An 18,994-nucleotide genomic window follows, 5' to 3' on the forward strand; every position below is an offset into this window, starting at 1 on the left:
TTTCAGTATCACTGCTAGTTATGTGTCATAACAAACAACTCATCACCAGATTAATATCACAATGACCTCTTTAATATTCCATTAATACAAAATTATTTATTTCACATCAACTATGATTACGTTATATTACAATTAAGACCAGTTTCACTTTCTATTAGAACAATCTGCTGCACAAACAAAGAACAGAAACTATCAGTATTACTAAACTTTATTACTTTATTAAGAAAGATGATTTGACAAAGTCAGTTTCCTTTAGCTGGTTCCGTCTGTCATAATTATATAACACATCTATTAATGAAGACTTCTTTCATGCTTTATCTCCGTTCTTTCATCTCATAACGAGGAGGTAGAAATCTAAAAGTCTTTATCTCCTAATGAAACAATCTGTATTCTGATTTGATTAAAAACACCTTTAAACCTTGAAATTCAGTCAAATCAAGCTGACTGGTTTACGTCGGGCTGATCTCCATCAGTCCCACTGTTCCCAGTTCTGTTCAGGGCCGAATTACCTAAAGAGTCATGTCGTGTTTTTTTTTTACTTCATCTCAAGCTGTCTGTATGTTAAAGTGTTCTTGTTGTGTTAAATACAGAGGTCACATTTAATGAGTGTACCTGTATGTTTAGGAACATAGTGACGACTAAATAAAGTTATTTTATTTCAGTTATTATTGAAGGAACGAAGAAAAACATGAATGCAACAGGTGACTCTTAACCTTTGAGCAGCAGTGTATGAATTATTGCTTTTTATGTTTCAGACCCACTAATAATACACACATAAATAAAACATCCTTTAAATGATTAAACAATGGCTAATTAAAGTTATTTCTGGACCCAATCTGAACATTTGTCCCAATGTGTTGCAATATGTCAAACTTTAAGTATTTTAGATATTAAAAAATACATTTATATATATTTGATATGAACAGGGCGACATCTGGAAGCTCAACAGAAACATCTAGCAGAAGGTTTTGTTCATTTCATTTGTTTTTTTAACAGTAAATCTGTTTTTCATGTGTGCAGCTTCTTCTCCCTTTAAACTTCAATCTGTGTGCTTCTGTAGGAATCTCATAACTATGTGGAGAAAAGAAAACCGCTGCGTTCACGTCAGATTGGAATGAAGGAATCTGACCTGGAACTAGAGGTCATGTTCTGATTGTAAAACCAAACTGATTTTTTTCTGGAAGCTTAAATATGAAATCAGCAATAGTTAAACTATATATAATGTGAATGTATTACATAGTAAATATAATCATAAAAGCCACACAAGTAGAGCTGGAGACCCGAAGTTACAGAGAATCCTGGATTCTGATCGGCTAGAGTTGACCAATCACAGCCTAGCAACCGTAACTAGGCACAATCATCTCTGCCAGTCTCTGGTTTCTGCCTTTTTTGTTTTATCTTTTTTTATCTTTACAAAGTTTTAAAGATCACAACTTTTTAAAATCCTTTGTTCAGCCAAAAACATATAATGTAAGCCGCTAACGTTAGCATGCCTGGCTAACTAGCTTAGCTTACAGCAGCAGCCCGGTGTTCATTTAAATACCATTCATGAGCAAACTGCATTATTATTATTATTATTATTATTATTATGGCGTTCCAGGTAACGTCTGTCTGAATGATGCTAACTCAGAGTTTATGCTAACGTTAGAAAGACTCATCGGTTTATTCTGATCTTTTCATCAAGTTTAAACTATTTTCTCTTGTAAAAGTAAAATATATTATTACAATATTTGAAAATGTGAACAATGGAGTGTTAATCTAACCGTTGCTGATTTGATGTTACTAACGTAACCATCTGAACAGCGTCATGTTACCCGTTATATCTTATTAGAACGCTAAAGCTAATTAGCTTCACAAACAACACAAGAACAATGCGATCGGCAACCCATCATCTAGATCTTCTCTATAAGGACCAGACATCCACCTAAACATCCACCACTTCTTCCTCTCTCTGACTCACTAACGAGGCATGTTAACAAATTAAGAGTTGGTTATGGTTTAAATCAAATAAATCAAAGATGGAACTACACTTCTGATCTCCTTTACTGATTACTGGAGGAACAACCGGTTCCTGTCTCAGGGTTTGAGGCCTCCGAAGCACATGTACTTGATCTCCAGATACTCATCGATGCCGTACTTGGAGCCTTCGCGGCCCAAACCCGACTGTTTGACTCCGCCGAACGTGGCCTCCGGGGTGGACAAGAGGCCCTCGTTGACTCCGACTATCCCCACCTCCAACGCCTCCGCCACCCGCCAGATCTGACTGACATCCTGCGAGTAGAAGTAACCTGAGAACGGAGACACAGCATCAAGGTTTTAAAACCAACAGAGAGGGATCAGAGAACCAAGACAGAAGTCCATCTTAAGGGTTCACCTCCTCCAACATCCACATTTGAAGACCGAACATGTCACTACGGGTCAACAAGGCTGCTTTTACTTTGAAGGTTCTTCTTCTTTCTACTTCCTTAGGAGGTGTTGCTCCTTCTCAGATCTCTGTCAGCTCAAATTTACCGGCAAGGTCAGTATTGATAACAAACGACCTGATTGGTGGACTTTAACCAGTGTTTTTACCGGCTGCTGTCCAGATTAACGTGGACTACCGATGGCGCTCTATCTTTGTGGCGTGGTATCGTTGTTTTAATATCTTTTAACACACAGTTCAACATTTCCCACTTATTTTGACTGCACTTACTTGCCAGCCCGACATCTGATGCGTTAGCGATAGCCAGAGCCTCCTCCTCGGTGTTAAACCTGAAAGTCATAAACACAAAGTTCTGCTTGGTCAACAGACAGGAATACAACCAGCAGCTTTCTTTGTTGCTTTTAATGGAGAAAGACACATTTTCTACCACTATAATTCTTATAATTCATGAAGAAATCTTGTAACAAACTCAAATATCTCCCTTTTTATTTCAATGCAGCAGCCCAACATCAGTTTAAAGCTTCATCAACTGAGCGGGCAACAACTTTAATTCAGGACGACACAAATATCCTGAAATCACATCTGAGGTCTGTAGTGTCTCTTTAAAGTACCAAAGTAATCGGCCTATCGTTTTGCAGACTCGTAGGCAGAAGAGTTAATGTAGCTCCACAGAGAGTTGAAATCTATAAATATGTCACTTTAGAGCATAATTCTAGCTGAAGCCCTAAAATCTTCAATCTTTCTAAAAAAAAACGTTACTGAAAAGCAAATTGAATTCAAGCAGGATAAAAACTGGTTTATCAAAAAGTCCCTTGAGGTAAAGTCATGGTATAATATATCATAAAGTCATAATATAGTATGTCATAAAAAGTCATAGTATCATAGTATAGTATGTCATATAAAGTCATAGTATCATAGTATAGTATGTCATATAAAGTCATAGTATCATAGTATAGTATGTCATATAAAGTCATAGTATAGTATGTCATATAAAGTCATAGTATCATAGTATGTCATATAAAGTCATAGTATCATAGTATAGTATGTCATATAAAGTCATAGTATCATAGTATAGTATGTCATATAAAGTCATAGTATCATAGTATAGTATGTCATATAAAGTCATAGTATCATAGTATAGTATGTCATATAATAGTCATATGTATCATAGTATTATATAGTATGTCATATAAAGTCATAGTATCATAGTATAGTATGTCATATAAAGTCATAGTATCATAGTATGTCATATAAAGTCATAGTATCATAGTATGTCATATAAAGTCATAGTATCATAGTATGTCATATAAAGTCATAGTATCATAGTATAGTATGTCATAAAAAGTCATAGTATTATAATATAGTATGTCATATAAAGTCATAGTATCATAGTATAGTATGTCATAAAAAGTCATAGTATAGTATGTCATATAAAGTCATAGTATCATAGTATGTCATAAAAAGTCATAGTATCATAGTATAGTATGTCATAAAAAGTCATAGTATGCAATAAGAAAAGGATTTCAAACACACGGTGCTGGTGAGCGTACAGACCTGATGACGGGCAGCAGCGGGCCGAAGGTTTCCTCCTTGGTGCAGATCATGTCAGTGGTGACGTCGGCCAGCAGAGTGGGCTCCATGAAGGACCCGTCCAGACGCTTCCCTCCTTTCAGCACCTTGGCTCCCCGAGACACTGCATCCGAGATCTGGTGGACCACCTGTGATACACAAGAGTTCAGAAACTATGCTGCTACGAAAGACAGTTGGGATGCTAGTTGATACCCTCTGAAGGTGAGGACAACTAAACCTCCTTGTGAGCTTGACAGCTGTAACTATGACATTTTTAGCCTTTGTTTTGTTCTGCAAACCATTAAGTAACTTCTTAAACTTGCTTTATAAAAGCAAAGGGATTATATTTAGGAGGTACAATAATCATTGATTATGATCATAGAGACAAGGCCAAGCAGTGAAACCAGAAGTGGAGCACATCTGTGTCGTTGACCTCTTCCACCCAAGTACACAAAACTGGGAGAACACCCAAACCGACTAATAACATCAACAAGAAGCGAAATGGAAGTCAAAGGCTCTGACATATGCAGCAGGACATCGTCTGCATAAAGGGACATTTTGTACGTTTACGTCTCTTGTTACTGGACGCTGATACTGAAAGAGCAAAAAAGGGCGGGGCTAAGACTTGACGTGTTGAGTGAGTGGTAAGATGTCGGCTCTATAACCATTGGTGATGACTAAAGCTAAATGCTAATTATTTAAGAGTTTTACCCTTTAGATACAACTTTCTCTCAGATTATATTTGTTTAGAATGTTGATCAAAAAGGCCCGAAGACGACCATACTATCAAGTTCTTGTGTTTATCATAGATGAATCCTATTCAAGAGCATTCTGACATTGTGATAAAATAAAGCCTTCTGGTCATCTCTAATGATAAACGGCTAAACCCGCTCCAAATCGGTGGGTGCATACCATTCTATGATTATTTAAAAAATGTTGACGACATACTATACGACTATCAATTTCATCACGACATGCTATACTATGACTTATTTAGACATTCTTTACGACAAACTATAATATGAATTGTATAAATGTTTCCTCATTGGTACGTATGCAAACATTTAGTGTGGATCCTACGCACTGTTTTATAAATAACCACAGATTTTACTGCGAATGTGTTGTATCCCAAAGATGAGACGCAATGTGAATCTGGGACATCTCCTCCTCCTCCTCGTTCTGTGACTTCTCTTAGGAGCTTTTCAATGTGCAGGAGCTAAATCTGGTGGATTAAACCATGCCTAACAACAGCTGATGTAGGTGGTAAAACTTGTAGTCGTCGTAGTCAGGTGACCGAGCACAAAACAGATTCAAACAGCCGAGGAAAACATTTTCTGAAAGTTCTCCCGTTGTGCATCAGATGGCTTTCTTTTGAAATCGTTGATGGTGTTCTGTGGATTTGGGTCGGGTATGCTGAACAGCTGATCGGTTGCCAACAGCTGATTGGTAATACTCTAGTTAACCATATTATGTGTGCAGATGATCTTGTGATTGTTAGTCCATGTAGCGCTGGTCTTCAGCAGCTCCTGATTATACAGTATGTACCGTCGACGGTGTAGAACATGATCTCAGATATAATGACAGTAAGAGTTCTGTCTTTATATTTAGAACCAAAGACCACAAATGTCTGAAGTGTCCTGACTTTAGAGTGTCTGATAACAGTCTCTGTGTCGGTGATGAGGTCAAATATATGGAGATGTTATTACAGAACAGTTGACTGATGATGATGATATTTATATGCAGTGTGGTAGAACGTATGCAGAAACATTCTCTCACAGGTTTAGTTTGAGAACAGATGGAGTGGAGACGTCTCTGTTTAGAGAACATTAGACCCCACTTTGTCTTCAGGTAGCTCATGATGAGGTCATGAGAGTTTACTGACGAGACGGAGACGTTCTAGTGTGAGTGAAGTGTTTGAGTCAAAACTCATCAAACTGTTTGAAGAACTCTTATGGATACATTTATCTTAATGACTCTGAAGATGAAATTATCTCCGTTTTATCAAACATTAGGTTTATGTCCCAGATGTGGAGCCGTTGGTCATGATGTGTCTGTGTAGGTCTTTGTTTGTTTATCTTATTATGTGTTTTAATGTTATTTATTCATGTAATGTCCCGTTTTATCTGGAGCCTGAGTCTGAAATATACATATACACATGTATATATGTATATATCTATACATATATAGATATATACAGCGGGTAAAATAATAATAATAATATTATCATATCAATAAGCAGCTGTTGACCTTCTCTGCAGCTCTGGTGTTTATCAGCGGCCCTTGGGTGGTGTCAGGATCCGAGCCGTGACCCAGGCGGAGCTCGGCGTCCATCGCTCGGCCCAGTTTCTCAATGAAGCGGTCGTGGATGCCGCTCTGCACCAGAAACCGGTTTGAACACACGCAGGTCTACAGGAAGAGGAAGTGGTGTTTAACGCGCAGGTCTACAGGAAGAGGAAGTGATGTTTAACACGCAGGTCTACAGGAAGAGGAAGTGGTGTTTAACACGCAGGTCTACAGGAAGAGGAAGTGGTGTTTAACATGCAGGTCTATAGGAAGAGGAAGTGGTGTTTAACGCGCAGGTCTACAGGAAGAGGAAGTGGTGTTTAACATGCAGGTCTACAGGAAGAGGAAGTGGTGTTTAACGCGCAGGTCTACAGGAAGAGGAAGTGGTGTTTAACACGCAGGTCTACAGGAAGAGGAAGTGGTGTTTAACATGCAGGTCTATAGGAAGAGGAAGTGGTGTTTAACGCGCAGGTCTACAGGAAGAGGAAGTGGTGTTTAACGCGCAGGTCTACAGGAAGAGGAAGTGGTGTTTAACGCGCAGGTCTACAGGAAGAGGAAGTGGTGTTTAACACGCAGGTCTACAGGAAGAGGAAGTGGTGTTTAACACGCAGGTCTACAGGAAGAGGAAGTGGTGTTTAACATGCAGGTCTATAGGAAGAGGAAGTGGTGTTTAACGCGCAGGTCTACAGGAAGAGGAAGTGGTGTTTAACATGCAGGTCTATAGGAAGAGGAAGTGGTGTTTAACGCGCAGGTCTACAGGAAGAGGAAGTGGTGTTTAACGCGCAGGTCTACAGGAAGAGGAAGTGGTGTTTAACACGCAGGTCTACAGGAAGAGGAAGTGGTGTTTAACACGCAGGTCTACAGGAAGAGGAAGTGATGTTTAACATGCAGGTCTATAGGAAGAGGAAGTGGTGTTTAACATGCAGGTCTACAGGAAGAGGAAGTGGAAGTGATGTTTAACATGCAGGTCTATAGGAAGAGGAAGTGGTGTTTAACACGCAGGTCTACAGGAAGAGGAAGTGGTGTTTAACACGCAGGTCTACAGGAAGAGGAAGTGGTGTTTAACACGCAAGTCTATAGGAAGAGGAAGTGATGTTTAACATGCAGGTCTATAGGAAGAGGAAGTGATGTTTAACACGCAGGTCTAGAGGAAGAGGAAGTGGAAGTGATGTTTAACATGCAGGTCTATAGGAAGAGGAAGTGGTGTTTAACATGCAGGTCTACAGGAAGAGGAAGTGGTGTTTAACACGCAGGTCTACAGGAAGAGGAAGTGGTGTTTAACACGCAAGTCTATAGGAAGAGGAAGTGATGTTTAACATGCAGGACAGGTCTATAGGAAGAAGAAGTGATGTTTAACATGCAGGTCTATAGGAAGAGGAAGTGATGTTTAACATGCAGGTCTACAGGAAGAGGAAGTGATGTTTAACACGCAGGTCTACAGGAAGAGGAAGTGATGTTTAACACGCAGGTCTATAGGAAGAGGAAGAGGAAGTGATGTTTAACATGCAGGTCTATAGGAAGAGGAAGTTATGTTTAACATGCAGGTCTACAGGAAGAGGAAGTGATGTTTAACACGCAGGTCTATAGGAAGAGGAAGTGATGTTTAACATGCAGGTCTACAGGAAGAGGAAGTGATGTTTAACATGCAGGTCTACAGGAAGAGGAAGTGATGTTTAACACGCAGGTCTACAGGAAGAGGAAGTGATGTTTAACACGCAGGTCTATAGGAAGAGGAAGAGGAAGTGATGTTTAACGATCAGCCGCCACAGCTCCACCCCGAGCTCCATCCAGAACCCTCCAGTTACCTGTCCAGAGTTCCTGAACTTAGAGGCCATGGCTCCGCCCACCGCTTTGTCGACATCAGCACTGTCGAACACGATGAAGGGGGCGTGGCCTCCCAGCTCCATTGACGCCTTCTTCACAGTGTCAGCAGCCAGTTTCAGCAGCACCTGAAGATTAAGAAGTATTAATATTATATATGGTCACACACACACATATATATATATATATATATATATATATATATATATAACCATACATACACACTGAACATTAACAGCCACCTCATATCACATTATCTTTTTGAATATTTATTTATTTGCACAATTTGTATTTGTTTACTATTCACTGAAATAGGTTTGGGTTGTATAGAGTGTTTTTATTTGCCTTTATGTATTTTCATTTATAAACATTTGTGAAAACATTCTGGTTAAATGTTAAATGAACATTCTGTTTGTTCTGCCTTGTTCTCTTTGTTTTTATCTGAATGTTTCTGAACATTGAGAGCAACTTCAAACCAGAATCACCTTCTCGTCTGCTAAATGTGACTCATGGTGCTGTTAGATTGCTGCTTGACCTCTGTGTCAATACAGAAGCTACTCTTTGATGTTTTAAAGGTCTGTCGGTTTTACGTGAGCCCTTCACTGACATCCGCTGTTGGAACACGGGATCGTATGCACAAAAACAAACGCATTCACAGCCAACCCCTGCTCGCCTGCTTACACGAGCTGCTTGCCCTGGTTACCCCTTGTGGTGGACTGTGTAGCATTGGGTATGGATTTAAAAACACCCCCCTCCCCCCAATGTCACTTCCTTTGTTATTAAAAGGCTAATCGTCTACAAATGAGGAAGAATATTTCGTTAAATAAAAACATGGTGGGAATATAGAAATATATATAAATTACATCTATCTTTTGTCAATAAATGTTGACTTTTGGACTTTACAACTGATTATTGGAAATGTTTGTTGTATATACATATACACACACACACATATACACATATACATATATATATATACACACACACACACACACACACACACACACACACACACATATATATACACACACACACACACACACACACACACATATATATACACACACACACACACACACTATTTTTTTTCTTTCTGTTTCAGACCACACAGCTGAAAGAACAAGGCTTAAACATTGTAACACCAGCAGAATACATATTGTTAGAACAGAAGGGGGCTCACCTTGCCGGTGGCGGTGGATCCAGTGAAGGAGATTTTGGCCACTAGAGGGTCGGTGCAGAGAACCTCCCCGACCGCCGGAGTGCTCTCTCTGGAGCACGGGACCACGTTGAAGACCCCCGCCGGGACCCCCGCCTGCTCCGCCAGCTGCAGAACAACACATCAGTTCTGTCATCACACAAACAAACAACATGGAGGAGATAAAGGTTCAGAGAGCCGACCTCAGCCAGAGCCAGAGCCGACAGCGGCGTGTCCTCGGCCGGTTTCACCACCACCGTGCAGCCGGCGGCCAGAGCAGCCGCAACCTTCCTGGTGATCATGGCGCTGGGGAAGTTCCACTGTGGAGCAAACGACAGTTTCAGTAACATAGAACCATGTTTTCATATCAACATGGATCATATCAGTGGGTCTGGAAGAAGAAGAAGCTCCACGGTGATGGTTTCCTCAGCTCATGATGAGGTCATGAGAGTTTACTGACGAGACGGAGACGTTCTAGTGTGAGTGAAGTGTTTGAGTCAAAACTCATCAAACTGTTTGAAGAACTCTTATGGATACATTTATCTTAATGACTCTGAAGATGAAAAAACAAAAGTTCATACAGATCAAGAGCTGGTCCATAATAAGAAAATAAAAAACACATCAAACATCAGAGCATGAAGGAAGAGGAAGTCAGGTCTCCTGAAGGGGGTTGGTTTAAAGGGTCACATGGTGATAAGAACCTGTCCTCTGTGACAGCAAGAACCCTAGGAACCTGGCATTAAAAACATGTTTTGTTCTCTTGGAAATGATGCTTCTCAATAGAAAGCTTTTAGGGCAGGACTCTGGGGGGAGTCTAGGAGGACTCTAGGAGGACTCTGGGGGGAGTCTAGGAGGACTCTGGGGGAGTCTGGGGGGGACTCTGGGGGACTCTGGGAGGACTCTAGGGGGACTCTGGGGGACTCTAGGAGGACTCTGGGGGACTCTGGGGGACTCTGGGGGGACTCTGGGGGACTCTAGGAGGACTGGGGGACTCTGGGGGACTCTGGGGGACTCTAGGGGACTCTGGGGGGACTCTGGGGGGGACTCTAGGGGGACTCTGGGGGACTCTAGGGGGACTCTAGGGGGACTCTGGGGGGACTCTGGGGGGGGAGGACTCTGGGGGAGTCTAGGAGGACTCTGGGGGAGTCTAGGGGGACTCTGGGGGACTCTAGGGGACTCTGGGGGACTCTGGGGGACTCTAGGAGGACTCTGGGGGGACTCTGGGGGGACTCTGGGGGGACTCTGGGGGGGGGGACTCTGGGGGACTCTAGGAGGACTCTGGGGGACTCTGGGGGACTCTGGGGGAGTCTAGGAGGACTCTGGGGGGACTCTGGGGGGACTCTGGGGGACTCTAGGGACTCTGGGGGACTCTGGGGGACTCTGGGGGGACTCTGGGGGACTCTGGGGGACTCTGGGGGGACTCTGGGGGACTCTAGGGGGGGGGACTCTGGGGGACTCTAGGAGGACTCTGGGGGAGTCTAGGGGACTCTGGGGGAGTCTAGGAGGGGGACTCTGGGGGGACTCTAGGAGGAGGGGGACTCTGGGGGGACTCTGGGGGACTCTAGGAGGACTCTGGGGGACTCTGGGGGGACTCTGGGGGGGGACTCTAGGAGGACTCTGGGGGGACTCTGGGGGGAGGACTCTCTAGGAGGACTCTGGGGGGGACTCTAGGGGGACTCTGGGGGACTCTGGGGGACTCTAGGGGGACTCTGGGGGGACTCTGGGGGGACTCTAGGAGGACTCTAGGAGGGGGGACTCTGGGGGGACTCTGGGGGGGGACTCTGGGGGGACTCTGGGGGAGGAGGACTCTGGGGGGACTCTAGGAGGACTCTGGGGGGGGGACTCTCTAGGAGGACTCTGGGGGGACTCTGGGGGAGGGAGGACTCTGGGGGACTCTGGGGGACTCTAGGGGGGACTCTGGGGGGACTCTGGGGGGACTCTAGGGGACTCTGGGGGACTCTAGGGGGACTCTGGGGGGACTCTAGGGGGACTCTAGGGGGACTCTGGGGGGACTCTGGGGGACTCTGGGGGACTCTGGGGGACTCTGGGGGAGTCTAGGGGGAGGGGACTCTGGGGGGACTCTGGGGGACTCTAGGGGGACTCTAGGGGGACTCTGGGGACTCTGGGGGAGGGGGACTCTAGGGGGGACTCTGGGGGAGTCTAGGGGGACTCTGGGGGACTCTAGGGGGACTCTAGGGGGACTCTGGGGGACTCTGGGGACTCTGGGGGGACTCTAGGGGGACTCTAGGGGGACTCTGGGGGGGAGGGACTCTAGGGGGACTCTGGGGGACTCTGGGGGAGGGGGACTCTAGGGGGACTCTGGGGGAGTCTAGGGGGACTCTGGGGGGAGTCTAGGGGGACTCTGGGGGGACTCTAGGGGGACTCTGGGGGGACTCTAGGAGGACTCTGGGGGACTCTAGGGGACTCTGGGGGGACTCTAGGGGGACTCTGGGGGACTCTGGGGGACTCTAGGAGGACTCTGGGGGACTCTAGGGGGACTCTGGGGGACTCTAGGGGGACTCTAGGAGGACTCTGGGGGAGTCTAGGGGGACTCTGGGGGAGTCTAGGGGGACTCTGGGGGAGTCTAGGGGGACTCTGGGTTTACATTATGATGCTTGGTGCTCAAACAGTCAAAGTTCCCTGATGTTACATTTACAACGTGATGAGGATCAATAAAGTTATTACAACTGATCCTGAATGATGAAGCACGTTTCATCACCATCCATCCCATAATAGTGGTGGACATGTTACAGGTATAATGGACCAGCTGCGTCTCCTGAGGAGCTTCTGATTGGCTGCTCACCGGTGTGATGATGGAGGCCACGCCCACCGGCTGTTTGAGGAGGAGGATCTTTCGGTCTTTGGCCGGCGACGGAACCAAGTCCCCGTAAACCCGCCGGGCCTCTTCAGAGAACCATTCCAGGAAGGAGGCGGAGTACGCCACCTCCCCCAGAGACTCCTGCATGGGCTTACCCTGCAGCACACACACACACACACACACACACACACACACACACACACACACACACACACACACACACAGACACACACAGACACACACACACACAGACACACACACAGACACACACACACACACACACACACACACACACACACACACACACACACACACACACACACACACACACACACACACACACACACACACACACAGACACACACACACACACACACACACACACACACACACACACATAGACACACACACACACACACACAGACACACACATAGACACACACACACACACACACACACACACACAGACACACACATAGACACACACAGACACAGACACACACACACACACACACACACACACACACACACACACAGACACACACATAGACACACACATAGACAGACACACAGACACACACACACACACACACACACACACACACACACACACACACACACACACACACACACACACACACACACACACACACACACACACACACACACACACACACACACACACACACACACACACACACACACACACACACACACACACACACACACACACACAGTTACTGCAGCTCTCTTTGTTTCTTCGTCAACATTTTTTTGGTTAGTTTTTATTGATTATTGATTATTATTATATATGTTTGATCACAGCACACTCACACATTCATACGTGATGAGTCGTGCCAGCTCATCTTTGTGCAGCGTCAGCAGGTCGGACCACTTCCTCAACACGGCGCTCCTCTCCTGCAGGACGACCAATCACAGCACAGCAGGAGTCAGCTGACCGAACGTTTACATTCAAAGTTAATATCATGTTTCCTCAGTTTGTCACTCTGGTTCCTGCTGAAGAAACAATCTGATTAATATTTCACAGAGTGGAAAATATTATAAAGTCAGCAGGAAGATAAACTAGAGGAACGTTTGGTTTTCCATCATGGTTCATGTTTAACCAGATTAATGTTTACTGAACTCTGGAGGTTAACTTTTAAGTTTAACACCAACGAAGAAGAAGGAGAAGAAGGAGAAGAAGAAGGAGGAGAAGAAGAAGAAGAAGAAGAAGAAGAAGAAGAAGAAGAAGAAGAAGAAGAAGAAGAAGAAGAAGAAGAAGAAGAAGAAGAATTCAATTCAATTCAGTTTATTTTGTAGAGCCCAAAATCACAAATTACAAATTTGCCTCAGAGGGCTTTAAATCTGTACACATGAGACATCCTCTGTCCTTACACCCTCACATCCTCTGTCCTTACACCCTCACATCCTCTGTCCTTATACCCTCACCTCCTCTGTCCTTACCCTCACCCTGTCCTTACACCCTCACATCCTCTGTCCTTAGACCCTCACATCCTCTGTCCTTACACCCTCACCTCCTCTGTCCTTACACCCTCACATCCTCTGTCCTTACACCCTCACATCCTCTGTCCTTACACCCTCACCTCCTCTGTCCTTACACCCTCACCTCCTCTGTCCTTACACCCTCACATCCTCTGTCCTTACACCCTCACCTCCTCTGTCCTTCTGTCCTTCACCTCCTCTGTCCTTAGACCCTCACCTCCTCTGTCCTTACACCCTCACATCCTCTGTCCTTACACCCTCACATCCTCTGTCCTTACACCCTCACATCCTCTGTCCTTAGACCCTCACATCCTCTGTCCTTACACCCTCACCTCCTCTGTCCTTACACCCTCACCTCCTCTGTCCTTACACCCTCACCTCCTCTGTCCTCACCCTCACCTCCTCTGTCCTTAGACCCTCACCTCCTCTGTCCTTAGACCCTCACCTCCTCTGTCCTTAGACCCTCACATCCTCTGTCCTTACACCCTCACATCCTCTGTCCTTACACCCTCACATCCTCTGTCCTTACACCCTCACCTCCTCTGTCCTTACACCCTCACCTCCTCTGTCCTTAGACCCTCACCTCCTCTGTCCTTACCCTCACATCCTCTGTCCTTCACCCTCACATCCTCTGTCCTTACACCCTCACATCCTCTGTCCTTACACCCTCACATCCTCTGTCCTACATCCTCTGTCCTTCACCTCCTCTGTCCTTACATCCTCCCTTACACCCTCACATCCTCTGTCCTTACACCCTCACCTCCTCTGTCCTTACACCCTCACCTCCTCTGTCCTTACACCCTCACATCCTCTGTCCTTACACCCTCACATCCTCTGTCCTTACACCCTCACATCCTCTGTCCTTACACCCTCACATCCTCTGTCCTTACACCCTCACATCCTCTGTCCTTACACCCTCACATCCTCTGTCCTTACACATCCTCTGTCCACCCTCCTCCTCTGTCCTTACACCCTCACCTCCTCTGTCCTTACACCCTCACCTCCTCTGTCCTTACACCCTCACATCCTCTGTCCTTACACCCTCACATCCTCTGTCCTTACACCCTCACATCCTCTGTCCTTACACCCTCACATCCTCTGTCCTTACACCCTCACATCCTCTGTCCTTACACCCTCACATCCTCTGTCCTTACACCCTCACATCCTCTGTCCTTACACCCTCACATCCTCTGTCCTTACACCCTCACATCCTCTGTCCTTACATCCTCCTCACATCCTCTGTCCTTTCACATCCTCTGACCCTCACATCCTCTGTCCTTACACCCTCACATCCTCTGTCCTTACACCCTCACATCCTCTGTCCTTACACCCTCACATCCTCTGTCCTTACACCCTCACCTCCTCTGTCCTTACACCCTCACATCCTCTGTCCTTAGACCCTCACATCCTCTGTCCTTAGACCCTCACATCCTCTGTCCTTACACCCTCACATCCTCTGTCCTTACACCCTCACATCCTCTGTCCTTAGACCCTCACATCCTCTGTCCTTAGACCCTCACATCCTCTGTCCTTAGACCCTCACATCCTCTGTCCTTAGACCCTCACATCCTCTGTCCTTACACCCTCACATCCTCTGTCCTTAGACCCTCACATCCTCTGTCCTTACACCCTCACATCCTCTGTGTCCTTACACCCTCACATCCTCTGTCCTTACACCCTCACATCCTCTGTCCTTACACCCTCACATCCTCTGTCCTTACACCCTCACATCTCTGTCTGTCCTGTCCTTAGACCCTCACATCCTCTGTCCTTACACCCTCACCTCCTCTGTCCTTACACCCTCACCTCCTCTGTCCTTCAGACGGTTGGTATTCTGGTTATTGAAGCTCCACAGAAGAAGTTGAAGTGTCACCAAACTAACTGCGGTTGGACTTTGGTTGAATAACGGTGAAGATAACGGACTCGTTGGTGATTAACTCTGGCAAACAACAACACGTTCAATCTGCTGCTTCGGTTTTTAATAAAAGAATCTGTTTTTTGTTTAACAACTGTGATTACTTTGAAGATTCAGATCAATATAACGAGATATATTCAACAACTCATTGTAAACTTTAGAATACGGCAACATTAAAGTGAGGAACACATCAATACTTATAACCCACTCATACAGAGGTTGATTTATCAGATTTTTGAAGTGAGAGATATTTCTATAAACATATCATAATTACTTTTGGTACTTTAAGTGTATTTGGATGCTGGTACTTTTAACTAACAGTGTATTTACATGGTAGTACTGCTACTTTTTAAAGTAAAGATCTGAGAACTTCTTCCACCTCTTGTTGTATTTAGTTGTTGTTGTTTTTAATAGAACTATTGTAAATCTGCCTCGTTTGTTTGTGTTGATGAATGAAGATAATTAGTAGAATCCCAGATGATCCACTAGTTCTGTCCTAAAGCTAGCGACCGCCTGCTGGTTCAAACACTCCGGTCCCTGAACTAGCGCCGGAACGCTGGAGTGTCCCTGAACGTTACATTCTGAGCATGTTCAATAAAACACAGAGACATTTATTATCTTACAGCTCTTATCTTACAGCTCTTATCTTACAGCTCTTATCTTACAGCTCTTATCTTACAGCTCTTATCTTACAGCTCTTATCTTACAGCTCTTATCTTACAGCTTTTATCTTACAGCTCTTATCTTACAGCTCTTATCTTACAGCTCTTATCTTACAGCTCTCTTCTTACAGCTCTTATCTTACAGCTCTTATCTTACAGCTCTTATCTTACAGCTCTTATCTTACAGCTCTTATCTTACAGCTCTTATCTTACAGCTCTTATCTTACAGCTCTTATCTTACAGCTCTTATCTTACAGCTCTTATCTTACAGCTCTTATCTTACAGCTCTTATCTTACAGCTCTTATCTTACAGCTCTTAGCTCTTATCTTACAGCTCTTATCTTACAGCTCTTATCTTACAGCTCTTATCTTACAGCTCTTATCTTACAGCTCTCTTCTTACAGCTCTTATCTTACAGCTCTTATCTTACAGCTCTTATCTTACAGCTCTCTTCTTACAGCTCTTATCTTACAGCTCTTATCTTACAGCTCTTATCTTACAGCTCTCTTCTTACAGCTCTTATCTTACAGCTCTTATCTTACAGCTCTCTTCTTACAGCTCTTATCTTACAGCTCTTATCTTACAGCTCTTATCTTACAGCTCTTATCTTACAGCTCTTATCTTACAGCTCTTATCTTACAGCTCTTATCTTACAGCTCTTATCTTACAGCTCTTATCTTACAGCTCTTATCTTACAGCTCTTATCTTACAGCTCTTATCTTACAGCTCTTATCTTACAGCTCTTATCTTACAGCTCTTATCTTACAGCTCTTATCTTACAGCTCTCTTCTTACAGCTCTTATCTTACAGCTCTTATCTTACAGCTCTTATCTTACAGCTCTCTTCTTACAGCTCTTATCTTACAGCTCTTATCTTACAGCTCTTATCTTACAGCTCTTATCTTACAGCTCTTATCTTACAGCTCTTATCTTACAGCTCTCTTCTTACAGCTCTTATCTTACAGCTCTTATCTTACAGCTCTTATCTTACAGCTCTTATCTTACAGCTCTTATCTTACAGCTCTTATCTTACAGCTCTTATCTTACAGCTCTTATCTTACAGCTCTTATCTTACAGCTCTTATCTTACAGCTCTTATCTTACAGCTCTTATCTTACAGCTCTTATCTTACAGCTCTTAGAGTAAAACACCAAGATAATAGTCAGCTGTTTACCGGTGTTACGGTTTAACGTGGTCCGGTGTTAACTGGAGACTTTCAGCCGAATGCGTCTGTTGTTGTCGTAGTTAGAGCAGATGTTGTAAACATGAAGAGAACACGTGGCTGTCCTCGTGAATGTTTAGTTTCTCAGCACAGAGTCAAACCTTCTCTCACAGTCTCTATCAACACAAACCTTCTCTCTCAGTCTCTGTCAACACAAACCTTCTCTCACAGTCTCTATCAACACAAACTCTTATCAACACACAGTCTCTATCTCTACACAAACCTTCTCTCACAGTCTCTTCACAGTCTTTATCAACACAAACCTTCTCTCACAGTCTCTATCAACACAAACCTCTCTCACAGTATCAAACACAGTCCAAACACAAACCTTCTCTACAGTCTCTATCAACTGTCTCACAGTCTCTATCAACACAAACCTTCTCTCACAGTCTCTATCAACACAAACCTTCTCTCTCAGTCTCTATCAACACTGCGTCCCCGGCTGTCTCACAGTCTTTATCAACACAAACCTTCTTACGGTCTTTATCAACACAAACCTTCCCCAGTCTCCCCGGTCTCTCCAGTCTTTATCAACACCGGTCCCCAGTCCGGTCAACACAAACCCTCCCCTTTATCCACAAACCTTCCCCGGTCCCCCGGTCCCAGTCCCAGTCCCCCGGTCTATCAACCCCCCGGTCCCTATCAACCGGTCCCCCCGGTCCCCCGGTCCCCCCCGGTCCCCCGGGGGTCCCGGTCCCCTCCAGTCCTCCAGTCCCCCGGTCCCGGTCCCCCGGTCCCCTCCAGTCCCCCGGTCCCCTCCAGTCCCCCGGTCCCGGTCCCGGTCCCCCGTACCTTGGCGGTTTGGTGCTTCCAGCCCTGGAACGCGCGGTGTGCTGCGGACACGGCCTGCCGGGCCTCGGCCGGGCCGCAGTCCGCCACCGGGCGATCTCGTCCCCGGTGGCCGGGTCCAGCACGGGGAACTGGTTGTCTGCGGAGACCCAGCGGCCGTCCACGTAGCCCCGCGTCCGCAGCAGCGCACAGCCGCTGTACAGGCGCTGCAGGCCGGGCAGCAGCAGCCGGACCACGCGGCGAGGCTCCAGGGCGCACAGCGACGACATGAGGGGCTGAGGGCTGAGAGGGTCTGAGAGGGTCTGTGGAGGGTCTGAGAGGGTCTGTGTGAGGGTCTGTGTGAGGGTCTGTGTGAGGGTCTGTGGTTAGGGTCTGTGTGAGGGTCTGTGGTGAGGGTCTGTGTGAGGGTCTGTGGTGAGGGTCTGTGGTGAGGGTCTGTGGTGAGGGGTTCAGGGTTCTCTCTGTGTCAGGTTCTCTCTGTGTCAGGGTTCTCTCTGTGTCAGGTTCTCTCTGTGTCAGGGTTCAGGGTTCCCTCGGCAGACAGACACGCCTCCCGGGTCGCTCGGCTGCTTCCTGTCGGCTGGAACCGGTCCCTAACCACGTGATGCGTTCACAGTCCCACGGACAGGAGAGCATTCATACAAACAAACACGACACATTCACACTGTGGGTTTCAATAAAGAATATTATGATTGTGATACCTTTTTATTTTCATGATTTTAGCTTCTTATCAAATCAGCTCAAATTAATAGTCATCCTCATTCTTCTTCCTTTATTTTATCTGCAAACAATAATAA

General features: G+C 45.4%; 1 protein-coding gene across 1 annotated transcript; it reads right to left on the reverse strand.

Annotated features, from left to right (window-relative positions):
• Positions 1-50: 50 nt before the first annotated feature.
• On the reverse strand, positions 51-18,466 carry aldh5a1 (aldehyde dehydrogenase 5 family, member A1 (succinate-semialdehyde dehydrogenase)). Its single transcript, XM_054627345.1, is given in 11 exon segments — positions 51-2,288; positions 2,693-2,751; positions 3,977-4,140; positions 6,239-6,397; positions 8,080-8,223; positions 9,276-9,419; positions 9,494-9,610; positions 12,094-12,264; positions 12,943-13,026; positions 18,201-18,289; positions 18,292-18,466. Coding segments are annotated over 11 exon segments (1,518 nt in total). The 3' UTR covers positions 51-2,076.
• Positions 18,467-18,994: the final 528 nt, after the last annotated feature.

The sequence above is a fragment of the Anoplopoma fimbria genome, unplaced genomic scaffold, assembly GCF_027596085.1.
Source record: "Anoplopoma fimbria isolate UVic2021 breed Golden Eagle Sablefish unplaced genomic scaffold, Afim_UVic_2022 Un_contig_8660_pilon_pilon, whole genome shotgun sequence".
Classification (NCBI taxonomy): Eukaryota; Metazoa; Chordata; class Actinopteri; order Perciformes; family Anoplopomatidae; genus Anoplopoma; species Anoplopoma fimbria.